Source organism: Lygodium microphyllum, chromosome 6, assembly GCF_053477565.2.
Source record: "Lygodium microphyllum isolate KBCC chromosome 6, Lygodium_microphyllum_v1.1.10, whole genome shotgun sequence".
Taxonomy (NCBI): domain Eukaryota; kingdom Viridiplantae; phylum Streptophyta; class Polypodiopsida; order Schizaeales; family Lygodiaceae; genus Lygodium; species Lygodium microphyllum.
Window position 1 is genome coordinate 11,921,544 of NC_141140.1, and position 22,637 is coordinate 11,944,180.

Sequence of the window (22,637 nt, forward strand, 5' to 3'; positions counted from 1 at the left end):
AGTGAACAGAGTTACTATCAGGAATGTTGGTATAGGTCCAGTTGTGGATGAGTTTGCAGAGGCATTTGCTGGACGTGCCATCTATTCTTTGGGTGATTTATATTCAGGATATGATTAGTTTCAGCTGGCTTTGGAAAGCAGGGACATAACCACCATGAGAACTCCTATTGGGCTTGTCAGGATGTGTACCTTGCCTCAAGGTGCCACTAATTCTGTTGCGCATATGATGAATGCCATGCATAAGGTCCTTCGTGATTACATACCTCAGCTTACTATGCCTTTCTTGGATGATGTGCCCATTAAGGGGTGTGCAGAAGAAGAGAAGAATGAGAGCCTAAATGAGCAGGGATGCAGGTACTTTGTGGCTGATCATATTTCAGCATGTGAGAGGATTTTGGCCAGGTTAGAAGAAGTGAACTTGACACTTTCAGGGCAAAAATCTGTTTTTGGAGTGAATGAGGTTGTCATTGTTGGGCATATGTGTGGATATTATGGCAGGAAACCCTCACCTGATAAGGTGAATGATATAGGCAAGATTGCAGAGTATTGTTCTACCACTTCTGAGGTACGGAGATTCATTGGTGCTTGCGTGTTTTATATGATTTGGATACCTCATTTTGCACACATTGCAGATTGTTTGTATCAGCTGCTTCGAAAGGGACAGAAATTTTATTGGGATGAGAGTCACACTAAAGCCACGCGGAAATTGAAGAAGTTATTGCAGAATGCTCCTACTCTCAGGAAAGCGGATTATAATTGTGATAGGCCTATTGTATTTACAGTTGACACTAGTCCAATTGGCATAGGTTGGGCTATGGGTCAAGATGATGCAGATGGAAATAGGTATGCTATTCGGTTTGGGGCGAAAGTCCTAAACGAGAGACAGAGGAGATATCCGCAAATCAAGAGGGAGTTATTGGAAATTGTCACAGCTCTCAAATGTGACAAGGAGTACTTTATTGGAGCTTCAGTTGTGGTAGAGACAGATTGCTTGCCATTGATTGGTATGATCACGAGTTGCTCTACTCCGGATATAGCTATGTTGAGATGGATTGCATACATCAAGTCATTAAATCCAGAATTTAAACACATAGCAGGGAAGGATAATCCAGTGGCAGATATGTTGTCTAGAGCCAGGTATGATGATGAGGAGACTCTACTTGCAGAAGAGGACGATGCAGAAATTTCAGCCACTATGGTTGATCATGTTTGTCATGTCTTTGATATTATGGCTTTTACAGAAGAACTTTATGTTGGAGATTGGTTGCAGATTGGCAAGTACCTTAGTACACTAAGCAAAAGAGATGAATGGACAGATGAAGAGTTTAAGAAGATCAGAAGGAAAGCCTATGGTTATTTTCTCAAGGATGGATTTCTTTGGAAGCATCCGAAGAAAAGAGGCGGATTACCTTTGCGGGTTGTCTGCGATCAAGAGACACAATTACAGGTGATGAGGGAGTTTCATGAGAGTCCTTGGGCTGGTCATAGAGGAGTATGGGCTACTTATGAGAAAATCAGGGAGAAATATTGGTGGAAAGGCATGTACAGAGATGTTTCTCACTTTGTTGAGACTTGCAGAGACTGCCAGATGTATTCAGTAGTGTGTCATAGAGATGAGCTTCATCCGACCTATCCGCTATGCATTCATTATAAGTGGGTAGTTGATTTGGTTACCATGCCTATGGGTCTATGGCAGATGAGATACATTGTTTTGGCTAGAGAGGATCTTACTAATCATATTGAGGGTAGATCTTTGAGAACAAAGACCACTAGTGCAGTGTGTAAGTTCTTATTGGAGGAAATTTTCTGCAGGTATGGTTGTGTGGGTAAGATCACTGTGGATCGTGGTGAATTGGATGCAGATGAAGCTAGGGAGTTTTTCTCTCAGCTAGGAATCAAACTGGCTCTAACCACAACATACAATCCAGAGGGAAATGGGAAGAGTGAAAGAGGGCATCCGCCAATAGTGAAAGCATTAGCCAAAGCATGCAGAGGACGGATTGGAGAATGGCCGAGACTTCTACCGTTTGCTTTATGGGCTGATCATACGACTCATAGTGTTACTACAGGATATATGCCTGCAGAGTTGATGTATGGTCAGAAACCTGTTATGCCGATTGAGACTTGTGCTTTGACTTGGTCAGTTTTACCTTGGCAGGAGGATTTGACGAGAGAGGAGCTCTTAGCTCTTCGGATTCGACAGTTGGAGAGGAGACCTGAGGATATTCAGCTAGCTATTGACAGGTTGAAAGTTGCTAGACTAAGGAACAAGGAAAGGTTTGATAGCAGGCATCGCTTGCGGCCTAGAGCAATAGAAGAGGGAGATTGGGTTTTGGTCTTTGATAGCAGCCTTGAAAATCAGCATACTGCACTTCGGAAGATGGTGAAAAGATGGTTTGGGCCATACATAGTCAGACATGTCTTTGATAATGCAACATATGAGCTGACAGAATTGGATGGAACAGTGCTTAGAGTGCCTATTGCTGGAAAAAGAATCAAGATTTTCAAGAAAAGAGATGATGAGGATTATGCATTGGAAGAATTTTCGAGAGAAGAGCAACGACAAGAAACTCCAATGGAAGAGACAGATGATATGGCTGGGTATCTTGTTGATCTACCGGAAATGTGTAACGAAGAGATTGATTTGTTTGTGGATCTTGATGATAATGATCATGGGTAGTTGGCCCATCCGGAGGATGCACAGGATTAGAGGGGGTGGATGTCGTATTGCTGTGCATTCGAGGTGTGTAAACCACCCAAAAGTTGTGCATGGGATTTGGTACTTTGTACATACTTAGTTGTTGTGATTACATTTATTTTCTGCGTATGAGTATAGTAGCGAGTATGAAGGATTGCTTTCAGTCTATGTTGAACAGGATCAAGGAGACAAGACATTACAATTATTCAAACAAATGCATGAGGAGGATATCTCTTTGGATAGTATCACAATTGTCTGCACCTTAAAAGCTTGTGGCATGGCTGGAGCTATAAACAAGGGCCAAGAAATACATGCTGAGATTGATAAGATAGGGCTATTAAAGACAAATGTGGATGTGGGCATTGCATTAATTGTATGTATGCTAAATGTGGCTGGCTGGGAGAGGCACAAGCAGTGTTTGATATGTTTCCTTATCGAGATCTAGGCACATGGAATGTCCTAATCACAGGATATGCACAACTTTTGAAAGGCCACGTTATAATTCTATAGTGATCTTTTGCTTCATCATGTCGAATGCATGAATCATGCGATGACATAGATTTTCCGAGTCAGGAATCGTATCTTTGCTGCCAGAATAATGATGATGACCTTTCCCATGTAGCTTGGAATGTGGTTTAACTTGAAAAAGGGAATCACAAATAGGGCGGATCTCTGTAACTAGGAAATAGAGCTACGAAGGCTAAAGAGGGATTTTTGAAAGGCTAAAGAAGGAGGGAAAAGGAGAGCCGTGCTTTGAGGGGAAAAAGGAGAAGCTTTTGAGCTATTTTTAAAAGGAGGCTTTTTGGGGGGAAGAAAAACAGAGAATTCGAGAAGGGAAGAAGAGTGGACACGCAAGGAAAAGAGCTCGACAATTTTGGGGGGCTGATTTTCTGAATGTGATGATGAAAAGGAAGACATGGCCGCTTTTCGGAGGACTCTACTGTGATGGAGAAAATGAGGGATGGGACTTAGTTGTGGCAATACAGAGTGACGAAGGAGGCCTTTTCCTTCTGTGTTGATCCATTCCTCTTGTAGTATGTGAATTCAATTTGATATGCTCATAGTCGCATTCTGCAGCGCTGGTCACCATATCGTCCTTCTCTGTCCTCTTCCAATTGCAGCGCTGACACAGTTCAATGACTTGAGGTGAACGAAGGGTTCGACGAAGTAGCTGAAGGGAAAAGAGTACGTGTGATGGGATCGGCGCCGGTGCTGAAGAGAGTGATATTGACAGTTTAACTGTGGCGCCATCGCTAGCGACGCACAGGATACTAATAAGGTTGCCAAGAAGCGTGAAGCGGAGGCAGATGTCGAAGATGACAGTGAAACTTCGCTCAGAAATCTGAGGAAGACAGGACGAAGAAAGTGACAAAGAAAAGCTCTGAAGGTGATGACGTTGCTACAGGTGAAGCCGAAGGGAGAGAAGATGAACAAGTCGAAGACGAAGCGGACAAAGACAAAGAAGGAAGACTAGAAGACCTGCTGATGAAGCAGAGATGACGGCGAAGTGCCTGGAGCGACGACAGAAAGGTGTCAAGGAGGAGAAGATCAGCTTGACAGTCAGGCAAATTCCATATGACACCAGGACCAACCGTCTCACTGTCCACCATCATCGACAAGTTCGTGGCGGAAGGGCTAAGCGAGTAAGACGTGATTTTCTTTCTTGATCAACTAAGCATGAAGCGTGAACAGTCGTCATCTTCCCTCTTACATAACATTAGTAAAACAACATCATACTGAGCATGATGAAGATCAACAACGAGAAGATCTATTAAGCTTGAGGAGACGAGGGAGAAACAGGATGATGGATGGTGCAGCAGTGCTCAAAAGTATGAAAAAAAATAGCAGACAAAACATTCAGATTATAGGTGACATGTTATTCTGCGTGTTGCTGATCATCATAAGGCAGTAACTCTACAATATCTTGGATTGAAAATTATGACAACATTTTTTTAAAAGGGATTTCAGAACAGAATGATCTTCTTTCATCTGAGAAATACTTACAATACATGAGCCAACTATGCTTCCTATTTGACAATCAGATTACATTATGATAAATACATCTGTGATGTCCAGCATATTTGACAATTTGAAATGGAGACTTATCAGTCACATATTGAGTGTTGATTCAACTCTTGAAAATACCTTGACATAACTCTAAAGCTAATTAACAAGTTGATCCAAAGGTCATGAATCATATAATGCAGCAATATGCCTGGTTAACAATATGACCAAGACAAGTTGCATTAACTCAAAAAAATCAGATTGCAACTGCTGATGGTATGTCTAAAAAGATGATGCAATAGTACTTGCTGCACATGATTACGGTTGTTGATCATATATTGTAAAAATGAGATCTCGTTGAAAGCTTGGTGGACACAAATCCTTACAACTTGTTTATTCATTTGTTTGATCTTTTATCCTGAAATTTATCAAGGTCTTCTAAAGACGCGACTTTGCTTTCATAAATCCTTCGACATCTTTGGTGAACCCGACGTGAAAGCGTCGCAGAAATTTCAGGATGGGAGACACTTCAGCCTCTATTTCAGCTTCCTCTACAACTCCAGCTGCCTCTACTTCAGTTCCCTCAATGACTGCTGCGTCAAGTACTTCAACGGAGGATCTAAAACAGATTTTGCAGAATATGTCCATGTATATGCAGCTCCAAAATCAGCAAACACAAATGTATATGCAGCAGCAACAACAATTGCATCAACAATAGTTGTCTCAGCAAAGGCAACTCTATTCAGAGCAGGAGAATGCAAACAGCGCGACTAAGGCTATTGAAGCAGTTGAGAGTGAGAAGAAGCTATTTGATGGGCGTAATGTTTCAGCATATTTGAAGACATATGAGATCAAGATGGGGTTTTTTGGAGTTCCTGCTGGACTTATGAGTAAGTACTTCCTTCGTCTTGTCACACCTGCTTTGAGGACAAAGGTGATTGATTTATTTATTCAAAATACACATTGGCAAGATTTTAAGAAGGCTCTAAAAGAAGAATACTTCCTTGAGGACTTTGGTATGGCTACTCGGCGATCATTCCGAGAGTGGGTCTACATGCCAAACAAGGGTCTTGCTGCTTCGGAGTTGATTTGAGAATTCGAAGAGAGGTATAGTCAGCTTGATGCCATTGAACAAAGAGCATTGGATGTTGAAAAAGTTGAGCTTTTCTTGCAAGCTGCAGATCCTGCTCTTCAAGAAGAATTGGGTGAGCTTCTTGAAGATCGCACAAAGCCTATGGGTCTTAAAACTGATTGGCAGGATGCTCAGGATGCAGTCTCGACTTTGACTAAGAGGAGGATATGGAAGACTCGCCTACAGAATGGTTCCATGACACCTTCACCATCATCTGTTCATATGCCTACTTCTATCCCTGTTATTTCTTCTCTTCCTCAGCCAGTTTCTTGGCCTATGCCAGTGCCTACTGTTTCTACTCCACCTATTCCTTCTGTTCCATGACCGATGCCTACACCTTCTACTCCAAAACCATCTACTCCATCGGTGCCTACCTCTATTGATGACATAATCAAAGGCATCACAGATTTGACACTTGAGTCAGTCAAAGTAGAGTTAGTGGGAAAGTTGAAGGAGAAGTTTGCTTCAACTGTACCTACTACTTCTTCCAGTGCTCCTACTGCACCTAGGAGTGCTCCTAGTGCTCCTAGGAGAGATCGGAGATGTATTTGGTGTGATAGTACGGAGCATCAGCATTGCAGGGATTGCAACTCTTTCCAGGATGCAAGGTGGCAGAATTTGGTATATTGGGGGCAAGATGGTAAGATTTGGTTGACTGAGACAGGAGCTCCACTTGCTACCAACTTTGGTAAAGGTGGAATGAAGAAGTTAGTGGAGGACATGGCTGCGCGTACTTCTTATGTGACGGCTAGAGGTGATGCTTCTGCATATGGAGTACAGATTGAGAAGGGATCAGAGACTCAGTCCGCACTATGGACTTATGCTATGGAGTCTGCAAACAAGGGGAAAATTCAGCAAACTGTTTTGACTAGTGCAGGCTCTAGCATCAGATCAGAGACAGGTTGGGACTCGCCTGTTGACAGGTATTCTATTTATGCTTATTTGGCTAAATCTCATGGTGCAGATGTATTTGTTGAGGAGAAGCGTAAGAGGGATGAAGAAAATCCAAGTGCAGCTAAGAAGACTAGAGGGGGTGAGTTTGTTACTCCACCTACTGCAGGACCGTCTTCACGATCAGGGCCAGATCGACAGATGGAGGATGCTCAAAAGAGGGAAAAGAGGCAAGAGCCTAGAGAGAGAAAGAAGCCAGGATTCAGATTGATGTCCAATATTGAGACATCTACAGATATGAAGAAAATCTTTAATGATAAGATACTTGGCAGTGAGGTGACTTTCACTATTTCTGAGATTTTGGGCATCTCAAAAAGAGAGTTTCAGGATCAGTTCCAGGAGGTCCTGAAGAGGAAAAGACATGCATTGTCAACCACTGATGCACAGGGAGTTTTGATTGGAGAGTTGGATGAGGATGATGATGAGGTTATGGTTGATAATGCTTCTATTTTGCCATAGGTAGAGAAGAGGGTTCAGCCTATGCATTATGCTGAAATTGATAAGCCTGTTTTGATACCGCGTAGTCACTTTTCGCGGAGCCATTGGGCTAGGGCAACTACAGAGACGATGGTAAAGGTTGGAGAGAAACAGGTGCCTTATGTTGCATTGGTTGATCATGGTTCAGAGATTAATCTCATTGTTCGTGGAGTTTATGAGAGTAACAGATGGCCTATGGATGTAGAGCATGGGTGGCGTATGAGAGCCGCCAATAACACTGCAGGTAATTTATATGCTGCTTGCCCTAGTGTCAGGGTTTCTATTGGTGATGTAGAGGAGGATTTTCATTTCTTTGTGCAGGATTCATGCTCGTATCCCATAATTCTTGGACAGCCATTCATTACAGAGATGCGTATGGAAACAAAGGTCATGGATGATGGATCTGCTTATGCACGGATTCGCAGTAAAGATGGTATGAGATCAGTTCAGTTTATGACTCTATGTGTGAACCATGTTAGAAACAGGGATACTCTCAGAGATGCACCCTTGCCCACTGTGAGGGATTCGGGTTTTCATTAGGTACCGCCGTTTCGCGAGACGACGGTGGTATAGAGGAGAGGAGATTGGAGTTCTCGCCTCCTGGCAGCAGTGTTTTCTCCTCCGGTTCTGTTGGGATTTCAGCAAACAGTTCAATGAGTTATCAGAAGACTTCTAGGTTGCCTAGAGCTGCCAGGCAGTATATATGCAGGAAGGAGAAAAATTTGAAAAATGCAGGAATTTTGGAGGATGATGAGCACATAGATGGTATGTATGACAGTGTGATTTGTGCAGATACGATGGCAGAGATGGGAGATATGCTGAAAACTGATATGCTGAATTGTCATGGTAATGTATTAGTGCAGTCCCTGGACATGTTTCATGAAATTGCAGATTTTATGTCACAGATTGAGTTAGAGGCTGAGGTAACTCAGCAAAGAGTGTTGAGTGCTGAAGAAATTCAGCAAACAGAGTTTCCAGCTGGTTATGATCAGCTTTTAGAGAGACAGAGGGCTGAAAATTTTCAGTCAACAGAGTTAACTGCTGAAATATTTCAGCATTCAAAGTTTGGGGCTGTTTCTATGCAGTCCATAGAGCAGAGGGCTGAGAATATTCAGCCATTGGAGTGCAGAATTGCTGATTTACAGCAAGGTTTATGTAATGCAGAAGAGCATAATGAAGCCAGGGTTGACACGAAATACAAAACTGTGGATAAGAAGGTGAAGCCGGTTGCTGTACCGCTTTCACCTGACAGTGATCAGCAAATAGAAAGGGCTGCTAAACAGCAAATTTTGAGGAATCCGGAGCATATTGGTCATAAATTTTCAGCAGAGACACTTGCTGAATTGAAAATTGGAAATGGTGATTTCTTGTTACCCATGGAAAAGCAATGTTTTCAGGAGATGCTTGAGCATCATGGAAGGGGATTTGCTTTTGTCCCACATGAGATTGGATGTGTGAATCCTGATATTGTTGCTCCTATGGTCATTTTTACTATTCCTCATATTCCATGGAATCTCCGACCTATTCCAGTGCCTAAAGCACACTTGCCAAAGCTCATTGATTTATTGAATGAGAAAATCAGGATGGGAATCCTTGAGCCTTCATCTGCACCATACTCGAACAGGTGGTTTACAGTTCCAAAGAAGAATGGTACTCTTCGATTTATTTAGGACATGCAGCCAGTGAACAGAGTTACTATCAGGAATGTTGGTATAGGTCCAGTTGTGGATGAGTTTGCAGAGGCATTTGCTGGACGTGCCATCTATTCTTTGGGTGATTTATATTCAGGATATGATTAGTTTCAGCTGGCTTTGGAAAGCAGGGACATAACCACCATGAGAACTCCTATTGGGCTTGTCAGGATGTGTACCTTGCCTCAAGGTGCCACTAATTCTGTTGCGCATATGATGAATGCCATGCATAAGGTCCTTCGTGATTACATACCTCAGCTTACTATGCCTTTCTTGGATGATGTGCCCATTAAGGGGTGTGCAGAAGAAGAGAAGAATGAGAGCCTAAATGAGCAGGGATGCAGGTACTTTGTGGCTGATCATATTTCAGCATGTGAGAAGATTTTGGCCAGGTTAGAAGAAGTGAACTTGACACTTTCAGGGCAAAAATCTGTTTTTGGAGTGAATGAGGTTGTCATTGTTGGGCATATGTGTGGATATTATGGCAGGAAACCCTCACCTGATAAGGTGAATGATATAGGCAAGATTGCAGAGTATTGTTCTACCACTTCTGAGGTACGGAGATTCATTGGTGCTTGCGTGTTTTATATGATTTGGATACCTCATTTTGCACACATTGCAGATTGTTTGTATCAGCTGCTTCGAAAGGGACAGAAATTTTATTGGGATGAGAGTCACACTAAAGCCACGCGGAAATTGAAGAAGTTATTGCAGAATGCTCCTACTCTCAGGAAAGCGGATTATAATTGTGATAGGCCTATTGTATTTACAGTTGACACTAGTCCAATTGGCATAGGTTGGGCTATGGGTCAAGATGATGCAGATGGAAATAGGTATGCTATTCGGTTTGGGGCGAAAGTCCTAAACAAGAGACAGAGGAGATATCCGCAAATCAAGAGGGAGTTATTGGAAATTGTCACGGCTCTCAAATGTGACAAGGAGTACTTTATTGGAGCTTCAGTTGTGGTAGAGACAGATTGCTTGCCATTGATTGGTATGATCACGAGTTGCTCTACTCGGATATAGCTATGTTGAGATGGATTGCATACATCAAGTCATTAAATCCGGAATTTAAACACATAGCAGGGAAGGATAATCCAGTGGCAGATATGTTGTCTAGAGCCAGGTATGATGATGAGGAGACTCTACTTGCAGAAGAGGACGATGCAGAAATTTCAGCCACTATGGTTGATCATGTTTGTCATGTCTTTGATATTATGGCTTTTACAGAAGAACTTTATATTGGAGATTGGTTGCAGATTGGCAAGTACCTTAGTACACTAAGCAAAAGAGATGAATGGACAGATGAAGAGTTTAAGAAGATCAGAAGGAAAGCCTATGGTTATTTTCTCAAGGATGGATTTCTTTGGAAGCATCCGAAGAAAAGAGGCGGATTACCTTTGCGGGTTGTCTGCGATCAAGAGACACAATTACAGGTGATGAGGGAGTTTCATGAGAGTCCTTGGGCTGGTCATAGAGGAGTATGGGCTACTTATGAGAAAATCAGGGAGAAATATTGGTGGAAAGGCATGTACAGAGATGTTTCTCACTTTGTTGAGACTTGCAGAGACTGCCAGATGTATTCAGTAGTGCATCATAGAGATGAGCTTCATCCGACCTATCCGCTATGCATTCATTATAAGTGGGTAGTTGATTTGGTTACCATGCCTATGGGTCTATGGCAGATGAGATACATTGTTTTGGCTAGAGAGGACCTTACTAATCATATTGAGGGTAGATCTTTGAGAACAAAGACCACTAGTGCAGTGTGTAAGTTCTTATTGGAGGAAATTTTCTGCAGGTATGGTTGTGTGGGTAAGATCACTGTGGATCGTGGTGAATTGGATGCAGATGAAGCTAGGGAGTTTTTCTCTCAGCTAGGAATCAAACTGGCTCTAACCACAGCATACAATCCAGAGGGAAATGGGAAGAGTGAAAGAGGGCATCCGCCAATAGTGAAAGCATTAGCCAAAGCATGCAGAGGACGGATTGGAGAATGGCCGAGACTTCTACCGTTTGCTTTATGGGCTGATCATACGACTCATAGTGTTACTACAGGATATATGCCTGCAGAGTTGATGTATGGTCAGAAACCTGTTATGCCGATTGAGACTTGTGCTTTGACTTGGTCAGTTTTACCTTGGCAGGAGGATTTGACGAGAGAGGAGCTCTTAGCTCTTCGGATTCAACAGTTGGAGAGGAGACCTGAGGATATTCAGCTAGCTATTGACAGGTTGAAAGTTGCTAGACTAAGGAACAAGGACAGGTTTGATAGCAGGCATCGCTTGCGGCCTAGAGCAATAGAAGAGGGAGATTGGGTTTTGGTCTTTGATAGCAGCCTTGAAAATCAGCATACTGCACTTCGGAAGATGGTGAAAAGATGGTTTGGGCCATACATAGTCAGACATGTCTTTGATAATGCAACATATCATTAGGGCCAAAAACGCTTCAAAAAATGCACTTTTGTTAATCACGGGATTAAGGAAAGGGCCAAAGAGAGTTCGCCACGTGTGCAAGAATATGGTATTCTTGTCTCCTCTTTTTTAGAGATAGTGGAGTCCATTTCGTGATTCTCTCTTCTTTTTTAGCCAAAACCCCTAAAGTCTGACATGTTTTGGAGTCCCAAAGACGTTATTTACTTATCAATCTGACAAAATACATGACAGAGATGTGATGAAATTAATAATGAGTTTTTTGAAAGTCGGGAGATCTTTCAATATTGTTTTTGGCGCCCAATACATACTCGTTTGGGTTCTTGGCGCTACTTTTTAGTTCATTCACCCCTCTTTGAGCTTCTTTCTCTACGCTTTCATTCTTTTCATGGCTTCCTCCAGGTGCCCTTCTCGTTTAATACACTCTTGCACAGTCTATAGCCAGGGAGTAGATGGAAATTTTGAGCCCAAAACCTTTGCTGTAAACGATTGGGTTACCATGCTGCCATCTTGCAAGGGCTCTCATAAGGTGAAAAGAAGGAAACGAGAAGATATAAAACATCACTGGAAGGGGCGTATCATTGCCTTCAAAATTATGCCCGAAGGTTGGTTTGTCAAGGTGCAACATGTTTACATGGCCAAGGATATGCACTTGCCTCCAAACGAACGTGTTTCCCAACAAACACATTGTAAGTTATAAGTTGAATAACGTATATAATTATTTTCCATTTATGCAAGTTCTAACAAACGGTTCGTCATTGTAGATATCTTTCCGTCAACAAGTATTGAATGGCAACCTGTGGAAAGCCTAAGTGGAACTTTCCATGCCATTCATAAGGGATTGGCAGACATTATTTATGCCGATCAAACTGTGTCTTTTTATAGTGAATGCAAGGTTTTTATATATTATGCACAGTATGTGGTTCCCTCTAAAGCGGATAGGTATGGGAATATCGAAGATTTGCCATTGCCAAGTCTTTCATCTCTAAATTGGGAGATTCCTGACAAGGTAACAGTGCAAAGTTTCAAATTCAAAATATCTCAGGATATTAAGAAGTCCATGACAGCTGGAAGGATCTCAAGAAGAATACGTTTATCATGGTTTGTACCCCTCCATATCTTCGTGGCTTGCTTCAAAACAGCAAATTTACAAAGAATGAAGGTATCCTGGTTAAGTAGAAACTTTTCGGAAGAGGATTTGGACAACACTATAGGGACGCATTGGAAATCTAGAGAGTGCGATCATAAAGGTGATATCTTGAGGTGCAGTGCATGCCCTCAATCCTTGGCTTTGGCTTACAGTATCCCTCGCCAAAATCTCGCTTTGGCCTTTGAGTACAGGCGATACAAACTAAGATTGGGTGTTTGGGTTCCCTTGGATTCTGATACAGAGAACACACCATATGAACTTGTGGTGCACGTTTTTCCGCATGAAGAAGTAAAGAAGGTGAGTGTTACTTCCAATTGGAGTCTAAAAGATGTGAGGGATACATTGGAATTGCTAGACAATATATCCCCTACATACAAGTTCAAAGTGAATGGTGTAACAATTGGTAAAAGAGCCGAGCGCTCTTTCTTTTGTACGAGTTGTTTGTCTCCCACAATTGTGAGTTTGGGGCCTTAAGAATGAAAACTTGGCAAGAATTTATCTCAATAGACTGTCCTTAAGATATTTTTAAATGGGAACTTCATAAGCTATCGTGAAGCAAGTCGCCTTTCGAATGTGTATAAATAAAATGTACATTGCATCCGATTTACAAGTGAAAATTTTCATTGCACAATGAGGTACAAAAATTGCATAAAAATGTAGAAGGCCAAAATAATAAGGCTCGTGTATAAAATGTACATTGCATTCGATTTACAAGTGAAAATTTTCATTACACAATGAGATACAAAAATTGCATAAAAATGTACAAAGCCAAAATAAAATGGCTCGTGTATGCTTATGTTTGCTATTTTCATTCTTTATCGATTTCTTCAAAGATATTTTTTCTCACGGGGCCTTTCTTTGATTGTTGGAAAAATTTGACCTTTACAGGTAGTCTCCTTTCTTGGGGCTTAAGAGGGGATGGATCAAATTTAAGAGGAGAGAGCACTGGCATTCCTTTTTTCTTAGACTCTGCAGCAGTGGTCCCACTGCCTTTTCCCTTGCCCTTGTCTTTACCATTGCCATTGTCCTTACCCTTTCCCTTGACCTTTCCCTTGCTTGTGCCCTTGGCCATTGATGTATTGGGAGGAAGAGGGGAGTCAGGATCATATGGTGTGATTGCTTTGTCTAGAATCAGCTCGATGCATCTCTCCCTTATCCACCAAATATATGATTCAGGATAGTCTCTACACTGTAAGAATAAATGTTATAAGTTAGTGAAAAGACATCATGATAAGGGTTACACAAACATCAAATGAAATAAACTTACATTCACTCCCTCTATTTGTAACAGCTTTGAATCCACTATTCTGCAAATGTTTGAGATAACTCTCCATCCACAAGAATGCGCATCGCTTTGCAATGGGACTTCTTGTAGAAGAAAAGTATACGGCCTTTGAGGATCAGCAAGATCCTCGTATGTTGTATCCAAAAAGGTAGAAACGAGTCTAGCAGCACTACAAAAGGAAGCTTTGTAAGTTCAAAATATTATTTATAAAAGAAATCAAAGAAAGTAATTTTCTTCCAACATACATCCGTGCTTGACCGTGAACACCGCTGAGAGAATTCATAAAGATAATTTCCCTTGAAAGACAATTAATGTAGATGAGACTCCAATGCCCTCTGCAAATTCATAAAAGAGGTGAGTAGAAGGGTGAAAGCAAATGAATATAAATTCTCCTCTACAGAAAAAGAAAAATACCTTTCTACATAAGGGAAAAAGATGTGGTAATTTCTCACACTATCGAAGCTACGAAAAAATGGTAAAATATTAGAACCAGATTTTGCAAAAAGTCCCACAGAGAGAAGTGGATCCACAATGTATATGGTTCTTCAGATATCGAGAGTGAGAGAGGACACCAATGCCCTGCAGATAATAGCAAAAGCTATTCAATACCAATTTCATCCAAAATATAATTGAAAAGACTTAACTTATGCAACAAAAAACCTTACCTTATGCAACAAAATACCACGGAGTCAGATAGTTGGACATCCCTTTTTTCCAACATGGGCTTGTCCTCGGGAGATATACTAAGATATTCCTCCTCAGATTCCCCAGCAACATTCACAAGAATTTGCCCATACACTTTGCCCATCCTCTCGCTGTTGACGGGAGCAAGTGATGCGGCTTTCCTCTTGTAAACATCCTCTTCAGTTTCAAACATCTCTTGATTTTCTTCACTCAAGAAAGCCTCCTGCTGGGTGGCACCCTGCTGGGTGGGACCCCTTGTAGGGTAAAGGTCACTAACATCTTCAACTTTAAGCTTTTTCTCTTTCCTAGACAATTTTGGGGGAATGTTGAGGATTTCAAAGGCTTTTTGATCATTGGAAGGCAAGGGCCTCAGGACTTTGTCAAACCTATACCTCACTCTGCTAATGATGCTGAAATCTTTATTCATAAGGGTGATCCTATGAGCATGGGCGGCAGCAATGTAAGCGTCGTTCATGAAATCAATAACAAAATCTTCTGCAGCCTCTTGCAGGGCAAGAATGGCTGAGAGTTGCCACCTCTTATTTAGACCAGAGACAGTTGCCACTTGAGACAATCTATCAGAGATCTCTTTAACCACCCTTATAAAAGCAGCTTTTGGAATGACATGCTGGGTAGCTCTTTGGGCTTTCCTGATTTCACTGAAACATCTTTGCATATAGAAGAACCTGGACTTCCTCTTTCTCTTTTCTGACTTGGGGTGTTCAGTGGCTTCAGCAGATGTGGGCTCAGGTACCATTGAAGGGAATGAATCTTTCACAGGGTAAGCCTCATCCTTTGCTTCCTCAACTTCAGGTGAAGTAACATTTATGGAAGATGTAAGGACAACACCTGGTGTAGGAGGGATTTCTGTTCTTGAATGCTCTGGAGCCTGTGATGGACCAGCTTCTTCTACCCCCTTAGATTCATCAAATTTTAACTTTCTTCTACCCCCACTGTCCTTCCCATCTAAATACACTCTTCTTGCAGTTTGCTTTGTCCTTGCCATCCAGAAAATGAAAAAAAACAACCAGGACAAGATGAGAAGATGATACGGCGCGAATAGGAGTCGGAGATGACAAGACGATACGGCGCGATGAGAAGCGAACGCACAGACTGCTTTAGCGCCCTCGCTCCGTATCGGAGATGTGAAGATGATACGGCGCGATAAGGAGATTGCGACCACACCGTTCCAGCGCCCTCGCTCCGTATCAGAGGTGAGGCGCCGATACGGCGCGATTAGGTGAAAGCGTGAAGGCCGTTTGGACGCACTCGCTCTGTATCAGAGGTGAGGCGCCGATACGGCGCGATTAGGTGAAAGCGACAAGGCCGTTTGGATGCACTCGCTCCGTATCAGAGACGACACGCCAATACGGCGCGATAAGGAGAAAGCGACTACGCCGTTTGGACGCCCTCGCTCCGTATCGGCACACCTCTTTTTGCTTGCGGAAAAGTGTACACGTCGGATAAATGACCACTTATATACCTAGGTAAATCATGACACGTGTCAGACACGTTTCCGATACTGATTGTGCCACGTGTCTGCATTAATGGTCCGTATGCTACGTGTCAACTAATTATGGGTCCACTTGTTCGCCACGTGGTTTTCGCACACGTGTTACCCAACGGATACTGCCAGGTGGCATAATCCGCGCCTACATAAGGGTGTGTTTCGTATCTGTACGGTTTTTTTGGTTTCTGACCTTTGTCTGTTTTGCTGATACGGCGCGAGAGCGACCTTTGGCTTTCTTCGCTTTTCTCTCTTTGCTTCGTTTTGGAGGTTCTGTAGATCTAGTCTTCTTTCAGTGTTCCTAAAGCTCGTGTGACCACTTTTGTTGTGGCTGTAGCACTTCTTACTGGGATCGCCGATACGGCGCGAGGGGGCCTTTCCGTCTCAATCGTTTCTCTCTTATCGCGCCGTATCGTGAGAAGTTAGAAACATGTCTGAACCCATACTCTAGTCTTCTTTCAGCGTTCTTGAGGCTCGTGTGACTACTTTTGTTGTGGCTCTAGCACTTCTTACTGGGATCGCCGATACGGCGCGAGGGGGCCTTTCCGTCTCAATCGTTTCTCTCTTATCGCGCCGTATCGTGAGAAGTTAGAAACATGTCTCAACCCATACAATCCACGGTTTTTTCAGGAACTGGTAAAAGAAGAAGGCTTTCAAAAGGCTCAAGTTCATCAACAGCTGATCAGCCTGTGCATTCCTTTTCCTCTCCATCCTCTGCCACCAGTGTGAGAAAGCCAAGTACATCTCCAGGGAAGCGAACGCCAGTAGTGAGATGTCAAGGAGTATCAGAGCTCATTGATATCACTCCATCAGAGAGGCTACTTGATTTTATGCTTCAGAATGGAATGGATGTCTCATTCTATGGAGTTGTGAAAAATATTTTTAATCTTGATTGGGAACTTGACAAAGTTCTGAAATCTTGTGAAAATTTTATTATGGAGGACTTTTTGGAGTTTGAAACTCTTGCAGGTCCTTCTGTTGAAGTTGGCACAATTGAATATGTCCATATTCCCATTGGGTCAACAGGAAATGAAAAGAAAGTATTTACTAGAAAGTGCAGGGCTCACTCTCTGGAGAGGTTTCAATTAACAGACATATTTTGCTGCACTCATTCCAGAAACTGCAAGATGATGAGAAAATCTGCTGCTTTTATTGTATTCATCCTTGTCAAATACCCTATGAAAGCTGAGGAGCAACAGTTGGAAGGAGCAAAGACTGCCAGCTTTTGCATGTTGGATGATCTGGCAGATGAAAGGGAAACAGAGGAGTTTGTAGATACAGATTTTGAGGCTTCCATTGCTGAGAATTTGGATGTTGCTCACTTCAAAGCTGAGACTATCATTGAGGAGAGCCAAGGAGATACAAACCCTCAACCTGATGAGAGTTCTCACCATATTGTTCCTTCCCTGCCATGTATACCTTTCAAGGACAAGGAGTACATTTTACTCTCAGATATTCAAAAACTTTTTAAACTCAGGGAAGATTATTGTCTTGCAATTATTGCAGAAGCTTTTGATGCTGCTAATGGGATAATTGACACAGAAAATGAATCAAAGGAAGAGATTCTGAAGCTTGATAAAGAAACTCTAGATGATAAGTTTATTGATGCTGGTGAGGCATTCTCTCTTTGTTTTGAAAAGGCCAAAGAAGCTGAAAAAGAGTTGAGTATTACTGATGAGGACTTCGATCGCATTCAAAGCGAGCTCGGCATTTCCAATTTTGGAAGAGAGGAGTCTGAATATGTTAAAGAATTGACTAACACCAATGAGACAGCATCATCAATTAATTTATGGAATCCATTTAAATTGGAGTACGATGAAAATTAAGTGGTAAGATAATTTTGAATTTGCTTTTACACATTGGTAGGTTTACATTTCATGCTCATTCAGTATGGGTTTTATTTGCAGTTGGAGATTGCCGATACAGAAAACTTCTTGGGGCGTGCCAAAGGATCGAGAATTGCTAGTAACACCACCAAAGACATTGCACTCGGCCACTACTTGGCCAGGATTGACCCTGAATCCTTTTTTGTACTTCATAGTAGTTTCTCAGAGGACGCAGCATGGCCGATACTTTGTATTAAAGCTCTTACAAGGCTTCTAGGTTTCTCAGGATTACAATATAATGCCCACAAAATAATGTTTTTGGAAAAGACTGCAGCAATTAGGATTTTTGGCTACGGTCCAGGTTACTCTGCTTCTAGAGCAGGATACTTTTTGGCGTTTTCATCCTACGCCTTAGCTGCAGGCAGAACTGATGTAAAATCTATAGCTGGCTACAAGAGAAAAAAATTTCTACGTTATAGAGGAAAGATTCCCGAGGAGGAAGAGAATGTTAGAGTTTTGGAAAGCTAGCTTTGTATATATTCTTTCTTATATATAAAAGTGTGATTGCTCATGTGTCATTGCCGTCTTTTATTTGCATTCTTTGAAGTTGTCGTCGAAAAAACCAGTTGAATAGCTCCTCCAAAGCATTGCTTTTTGTACCTCCTCCCCCATGCCTTGTGCCTCGAAAATACATTGTGCGTGCTTGATAGTGGGATTTTTCCATGCCTTGGTTGCTATAAGTTGCTAAGGGGCCATGCTCCTCCACAAAGAAAGGTCCATGAATATGAAGAATATGCTAAAATACAAAGTAACACAAATTTTATACCAATTGAAAAACTTGTCAAAATAAGCCGATATTAAATAATTATTACTTTACCAGATAAAAAGTGATATCTTTTTCTCCCCATGCCTCTTTTATCGCTTGAACAAGCTTTGTGATTGATCTTTTGAACTCTTCCGCATATGTATATGTTGTCTTATGTTGCCTGAGGAGTTTCAGAAAAACATCAAGGTGTATCCAGACCTCCATTCTAAGAAACGCAAGCCTCGGCGTGCTTGCAACATTTGTTGTGATGTCACATAGCTCTCTCCAACACTCCCAAGCTGCATTCACCTGCTTTCCTGAATGGTTTCCTAAGAATCGTCTAGCTTTTGAGCCTCCCATAGAGACATCGGCCAATATATCTCTTGTTTTTCCTGAAAGTATTGGATCCTTTCTCAAGCGAACTTGGCCCCCATGAAATCCCATTTTCGATAGCAATGCCTCGCATTTATCAATACACTCATCTGATAAAGATAATGGCTTAATGGAATATGCATAGTCAAGATGCAACCTGAGAAGCTTATCGATTATTCTAATCTCTGCATGCAAAGTACAAATATGAACATTCTTAAGAGAGATGGAAAGAATGGGATCCCAGATGTCTTCTATGTTTTTAAATTTACTCAAATCTATAGAGTCTCTATTTGGGGCTCTTCTTACTGGTCGCAAACTACTCCAATCTTTGGATCCAACACTTTCCATGCAATAAATGCAAGGATATTTTGCATTTGCACCATTACATATTCCAAGCATACATTTGATAGTTTTCAAATCAGCACTCATATGCCATTCCACATTAAATTTACCAACCCCATCAACTACCAACATTTCGCCTTCACTTTGAGACTTAATGATATTTGGAATACCTGTATGGTTGAACAACCATTTCAACGTTTGATGATTTTCAATTGGTACCTGGGCTGCACCAATCCACCAAATCTCCATCTCGGATTGGATCTTATGCAATGGAGCTTTGCCCTCGCCATTGCCATGGTCCAATGCCATGTTCATGAGGCAAATGCTAATTCTTTCCATCTTTTGTCCCTTTTGAATCTGTGCTTCATCCAACTTCAAGGCAAACTTTAGAACACCATAACTTTCTTCTACTGTGATTTTATACATGTGAACCATTGCAATTTGCACCTTTTTTAGATCAAGCCATATATTGTTAAACTCATTGTAATAAAAAATTGCCTGTTTTTTTTGTTTTTCATAGGACATAGACCTTTCGATGTGAAAGTAATCTCCAAAAACATGTGGAATCTTGCGATTCATGGAAATTCTTGCAGTGGAAACTGCAAGGGCTCGGGGCAATCCAAATATAGTTACCCTATTGCGTTTAAGATTTTTAAACCATAATCCAGAGATAGCACGGTAACCTTTCCGACTTATACCCACAGTATCGCATGTCTCTACGATTTCATTTGCTTTCACTGTGCCTTTTAAATCCTTCACTAACTCTCTCAGAGTTGGACCTCTCAAATCCACATTTTCTGGTGACTTAAGAATCCTCAAAATGTCTTTCTTATTCATGGTTTCCTTCAAAAGTTTGATTCTTTCCTCATTCTCTCGGATATTTATGCCTAATATGTTAGAGACATATTTCTTTGTAAGATTTAGTCTTCTTTTCTTTGCTCTCTCACACAAGCTGGTTATATTTTTTAACGGTCTCTTCCTCTCTCTTAATCCTACTGGAGTTTCTCTCAAGCGTATTAGCTTATTCTGCAATGAATTGTTAACATTTTTCAAAATATCAATCTGACTTGTCAACTCTAAAATTTTTGTTTGTGTAGTTTCTAGTGCTTTTTTCATTTCGTGCACTTGAGCTATATATGTGTAAGATGCAGAGTATAACCTCATACAGTAGCCAAGCATTCCATTGTAACCTTCTCCAGCATATCTTATATAGTCATGGACATTCAAAAAAGGAGGTGGTTTACCTGTAGAAGGATCCCTGGGATAGATATTTCCATCCACCCACAAATCTATATGCTTCATTCCTTGTGTTCGCAACCTGTTGGCTTCAATCTCATCTATCAATACTCGATGATGTATACTTCTCCAAGATGTGTAAGTCGGATCTAGCTGAATAGATAGCTTGTATTTACGTGTGCTTGCGCCTGTGTTATTTGAAGTAGTATTGCTAGACATTCTGGCAAATGAACCGAGCAAGAATCTCACAGTGATAGAAAGCAAGTGCAGCAAAAGGAATGGTAAAAGAGAATAGTGTATAGAAAGAAAACGCGGGAGCAAACAAATGCGAAGTTTGTACGAAAATCTCGAAAATACAAAATCTCTCGAGTTCCAAGACAATAAACGGCCGAAAAGGTGACCCCTGACCCGGATTAAAAGATGAGGGCAATTAATGGCCGACCTCTTCAATGAACCAAATATTCTCTCATTAATCACATCTGGACAACCAAATTTAGAGGTTTTATTCTTCCTAAACCTCAACTAATTAGCAACTTAATCACTTTCTTACAAGTGCCATTTTTGAAGCATTTTTGGCCCTAATGTGAGCTGACAGAATTGGATGGAACAGTGCTTAGAGTGCCTATTGCTGGAAAAAGAATCAAGATTTTCAAGAAAAGAGATGATGAGGATTATGCATTGGAAGAATTTTCGAGAGAAGAGCAACGACAAGAAACTCCAATGGAAGAGACAGATGATATGGCTGGGTATCTTGTTGATCTACCGGAAATGCGTAACGAAGAGATTGATTTGTTTGTGGATCTTGATGATAATGATCATGGGTAGTTGGCCCATCCGGAGGATGCGCAGGATTAGAGGGGGTGGATGTCGTATTGCTGTGCATTCGAGGTGTGTAAACCACCCAAAAGTTGTGCATGGGATTTGGTACTTTGTACATACTTAGTTGTTGTGATTACATTTATTTTCTGCGTATGAGTATAGTAGCGAGTATGAAGGATTGCTTTCAGTCTATGTTGAACAGGATCAAGGAGACAAGACATTACAATTATTCAAACAAATGCATGAGGAGGATATCTCTTTGGATAGTATCACAATTGTCTGCACCTTAAAAGCTTGTGGCATGGCTGGAGCTATAAACAAGGGCCAAGAAATACATGCTGAGATTGATAAGATAAGGCTATTAAAGACAAATGTGGATGTGGGCATTGCATTAATTGTATGTATGCTAAATGTGGCTGGCTGGCAGAGGCACAAGCAGTGTTTGATATGTTTCCTTATCGAGATCTAGGCACATGGAATGTCCTAATCACAGGATATGCACAACTTTTGAAAGGCCACGTTATAATTCTGTAGTGATCTTTTGCTTCATCATGTCAAATGCATGAATCATGCGATGACATAGATTTTCCGAGTCAGGAATCGTATCTTTGCTGCCAGAATAACGATGATGACCTTTCCCATGTAGCTTGGAATGTGGTTTAACTTGAAAAAGGGAATCACAAACAGGGCGGATCTCTGTAACTGGGAAATAGAGCTACAAAGGCTAAAGAGGGATTTTTGAAAGGCTAAAGAAGGAGGGAAAAGGAGAGCCGTGCTTTGAGGGGAAAAAGGAGAAGCTTTTGAGCTATTTTTAAAAGGAGGCTTTTTGGGGGGAAGAAAAACAGAGAATTTGAGAAGGGAAGAAGAGTGGACATGGAAGGAAAAGAGCTCAACAATTTTGGGGGGCTGATTTTCTGAATGTGATGATGAAAAGGAAGACATGACCGCTTTTCGGAGGACTCTACTATGATGGAGAAAATGAGGGATGGGACTTAGTTGTGGCAATACAGAGTGACGAAGGAGGCCTTTTCCTTCTGTGTTGATCCGTTCCTCTTGTAGTATGTGAATTCAATTCGATATGCTCATAGTCGCATTCTGCAGCGCTGGTCACCATATCGTCCTTCTCTGTCCTCTTCCAATTGCAGCGCTGACACAGTTCAATGACTTGAGGTGAACGAAGGGTTCGACGAAGTAGCTGAAGGGAAAAGAGTACGTGTGATGGGATC

The 22,637-nt window shown here is 41.6% G+C and overlaps 2 protein-coding genes across 2 annotated transcripts; one reads left to right on the forward strand and one right to left on the reverse strand.

The window, feature by feature from the left end:
* Nucleotides 1–11,845: 11,845 nt before the first annotated feature.
* On the forward strand, nt 11,846–13,009 carry LOC148034311 (uncharacterized). Its single transcript, XM_087680470.1, has 3 exons — nt 11,846–12,074; nt 12,150–12,635; nt 12,777–13,009. Exons 1-3 carry the CDS (start codon nt 11,885–11,887, stop codon nt 13,007–13,009), a joined length of 909 nt encoding a protein of 302 aa, XP_087536596.1. The 5' UTR covers nt 11,846–11,884.
* Nucleotides 13,010–17,966: 4,957 nt separating this feature from the next.
* Nucleotides 17,967–19,791, reverse strand: LOC148034312 (uncharacterized). Its single transcript, XM_087680507.1, has 2 exons — nt 18,715–19,791; nt 17,967–18,633 (listed from the first exon to the last, which is right to left on the reverse strand). Exons 1-2 carry the CDS (start codon nt 19,789–19,791, stop codon nt 18,406–18,408), a joined length of 1,305 nt encoding a protein of 434 aa, XP_087536633.1. The 3' UTR covers nt 17,967–18,405.
* Between the last annotated feature and the right edge of the window lie 2,846 nt (nt 19,792–22,637).

Coding starts and splice junctions, on each gene's coding strand:
- LOC148034312 (XM_087680507.1), bottom strand. CDS start 19,791: ATGGTTCACATGTATAAAATCACAGTAGAAGAAAGTTATGGTGTTCTA. Junction 18,634..18,714: donor AAGATATCACTTTTTATCTG/GTAAAGTAATAA, acceptor TTTGTATTTTAG/CATATTCTTCATATTCATGG.
- LOC148034311 (XM_087680470.1), top strand. CDS start 11,885: ATGCTGCCATCTTGCAAGGGCTCTCATAAGGTGAAAAGAAGGAAACGA. Junction 12,075..12,149: donor TGTTTCCCAACAAACACATT/GTAAGTTATAAG, acceptor TCGTCATTGTAG/ATATCTTTCCGTCAACAAGT. Junction 12,636..12,776: donor TAGAGAGTGCGATCATAAAG/GTGATATCTTGA, acceptor ATTCTGATACAG/AGAACACACCATATGAACTT.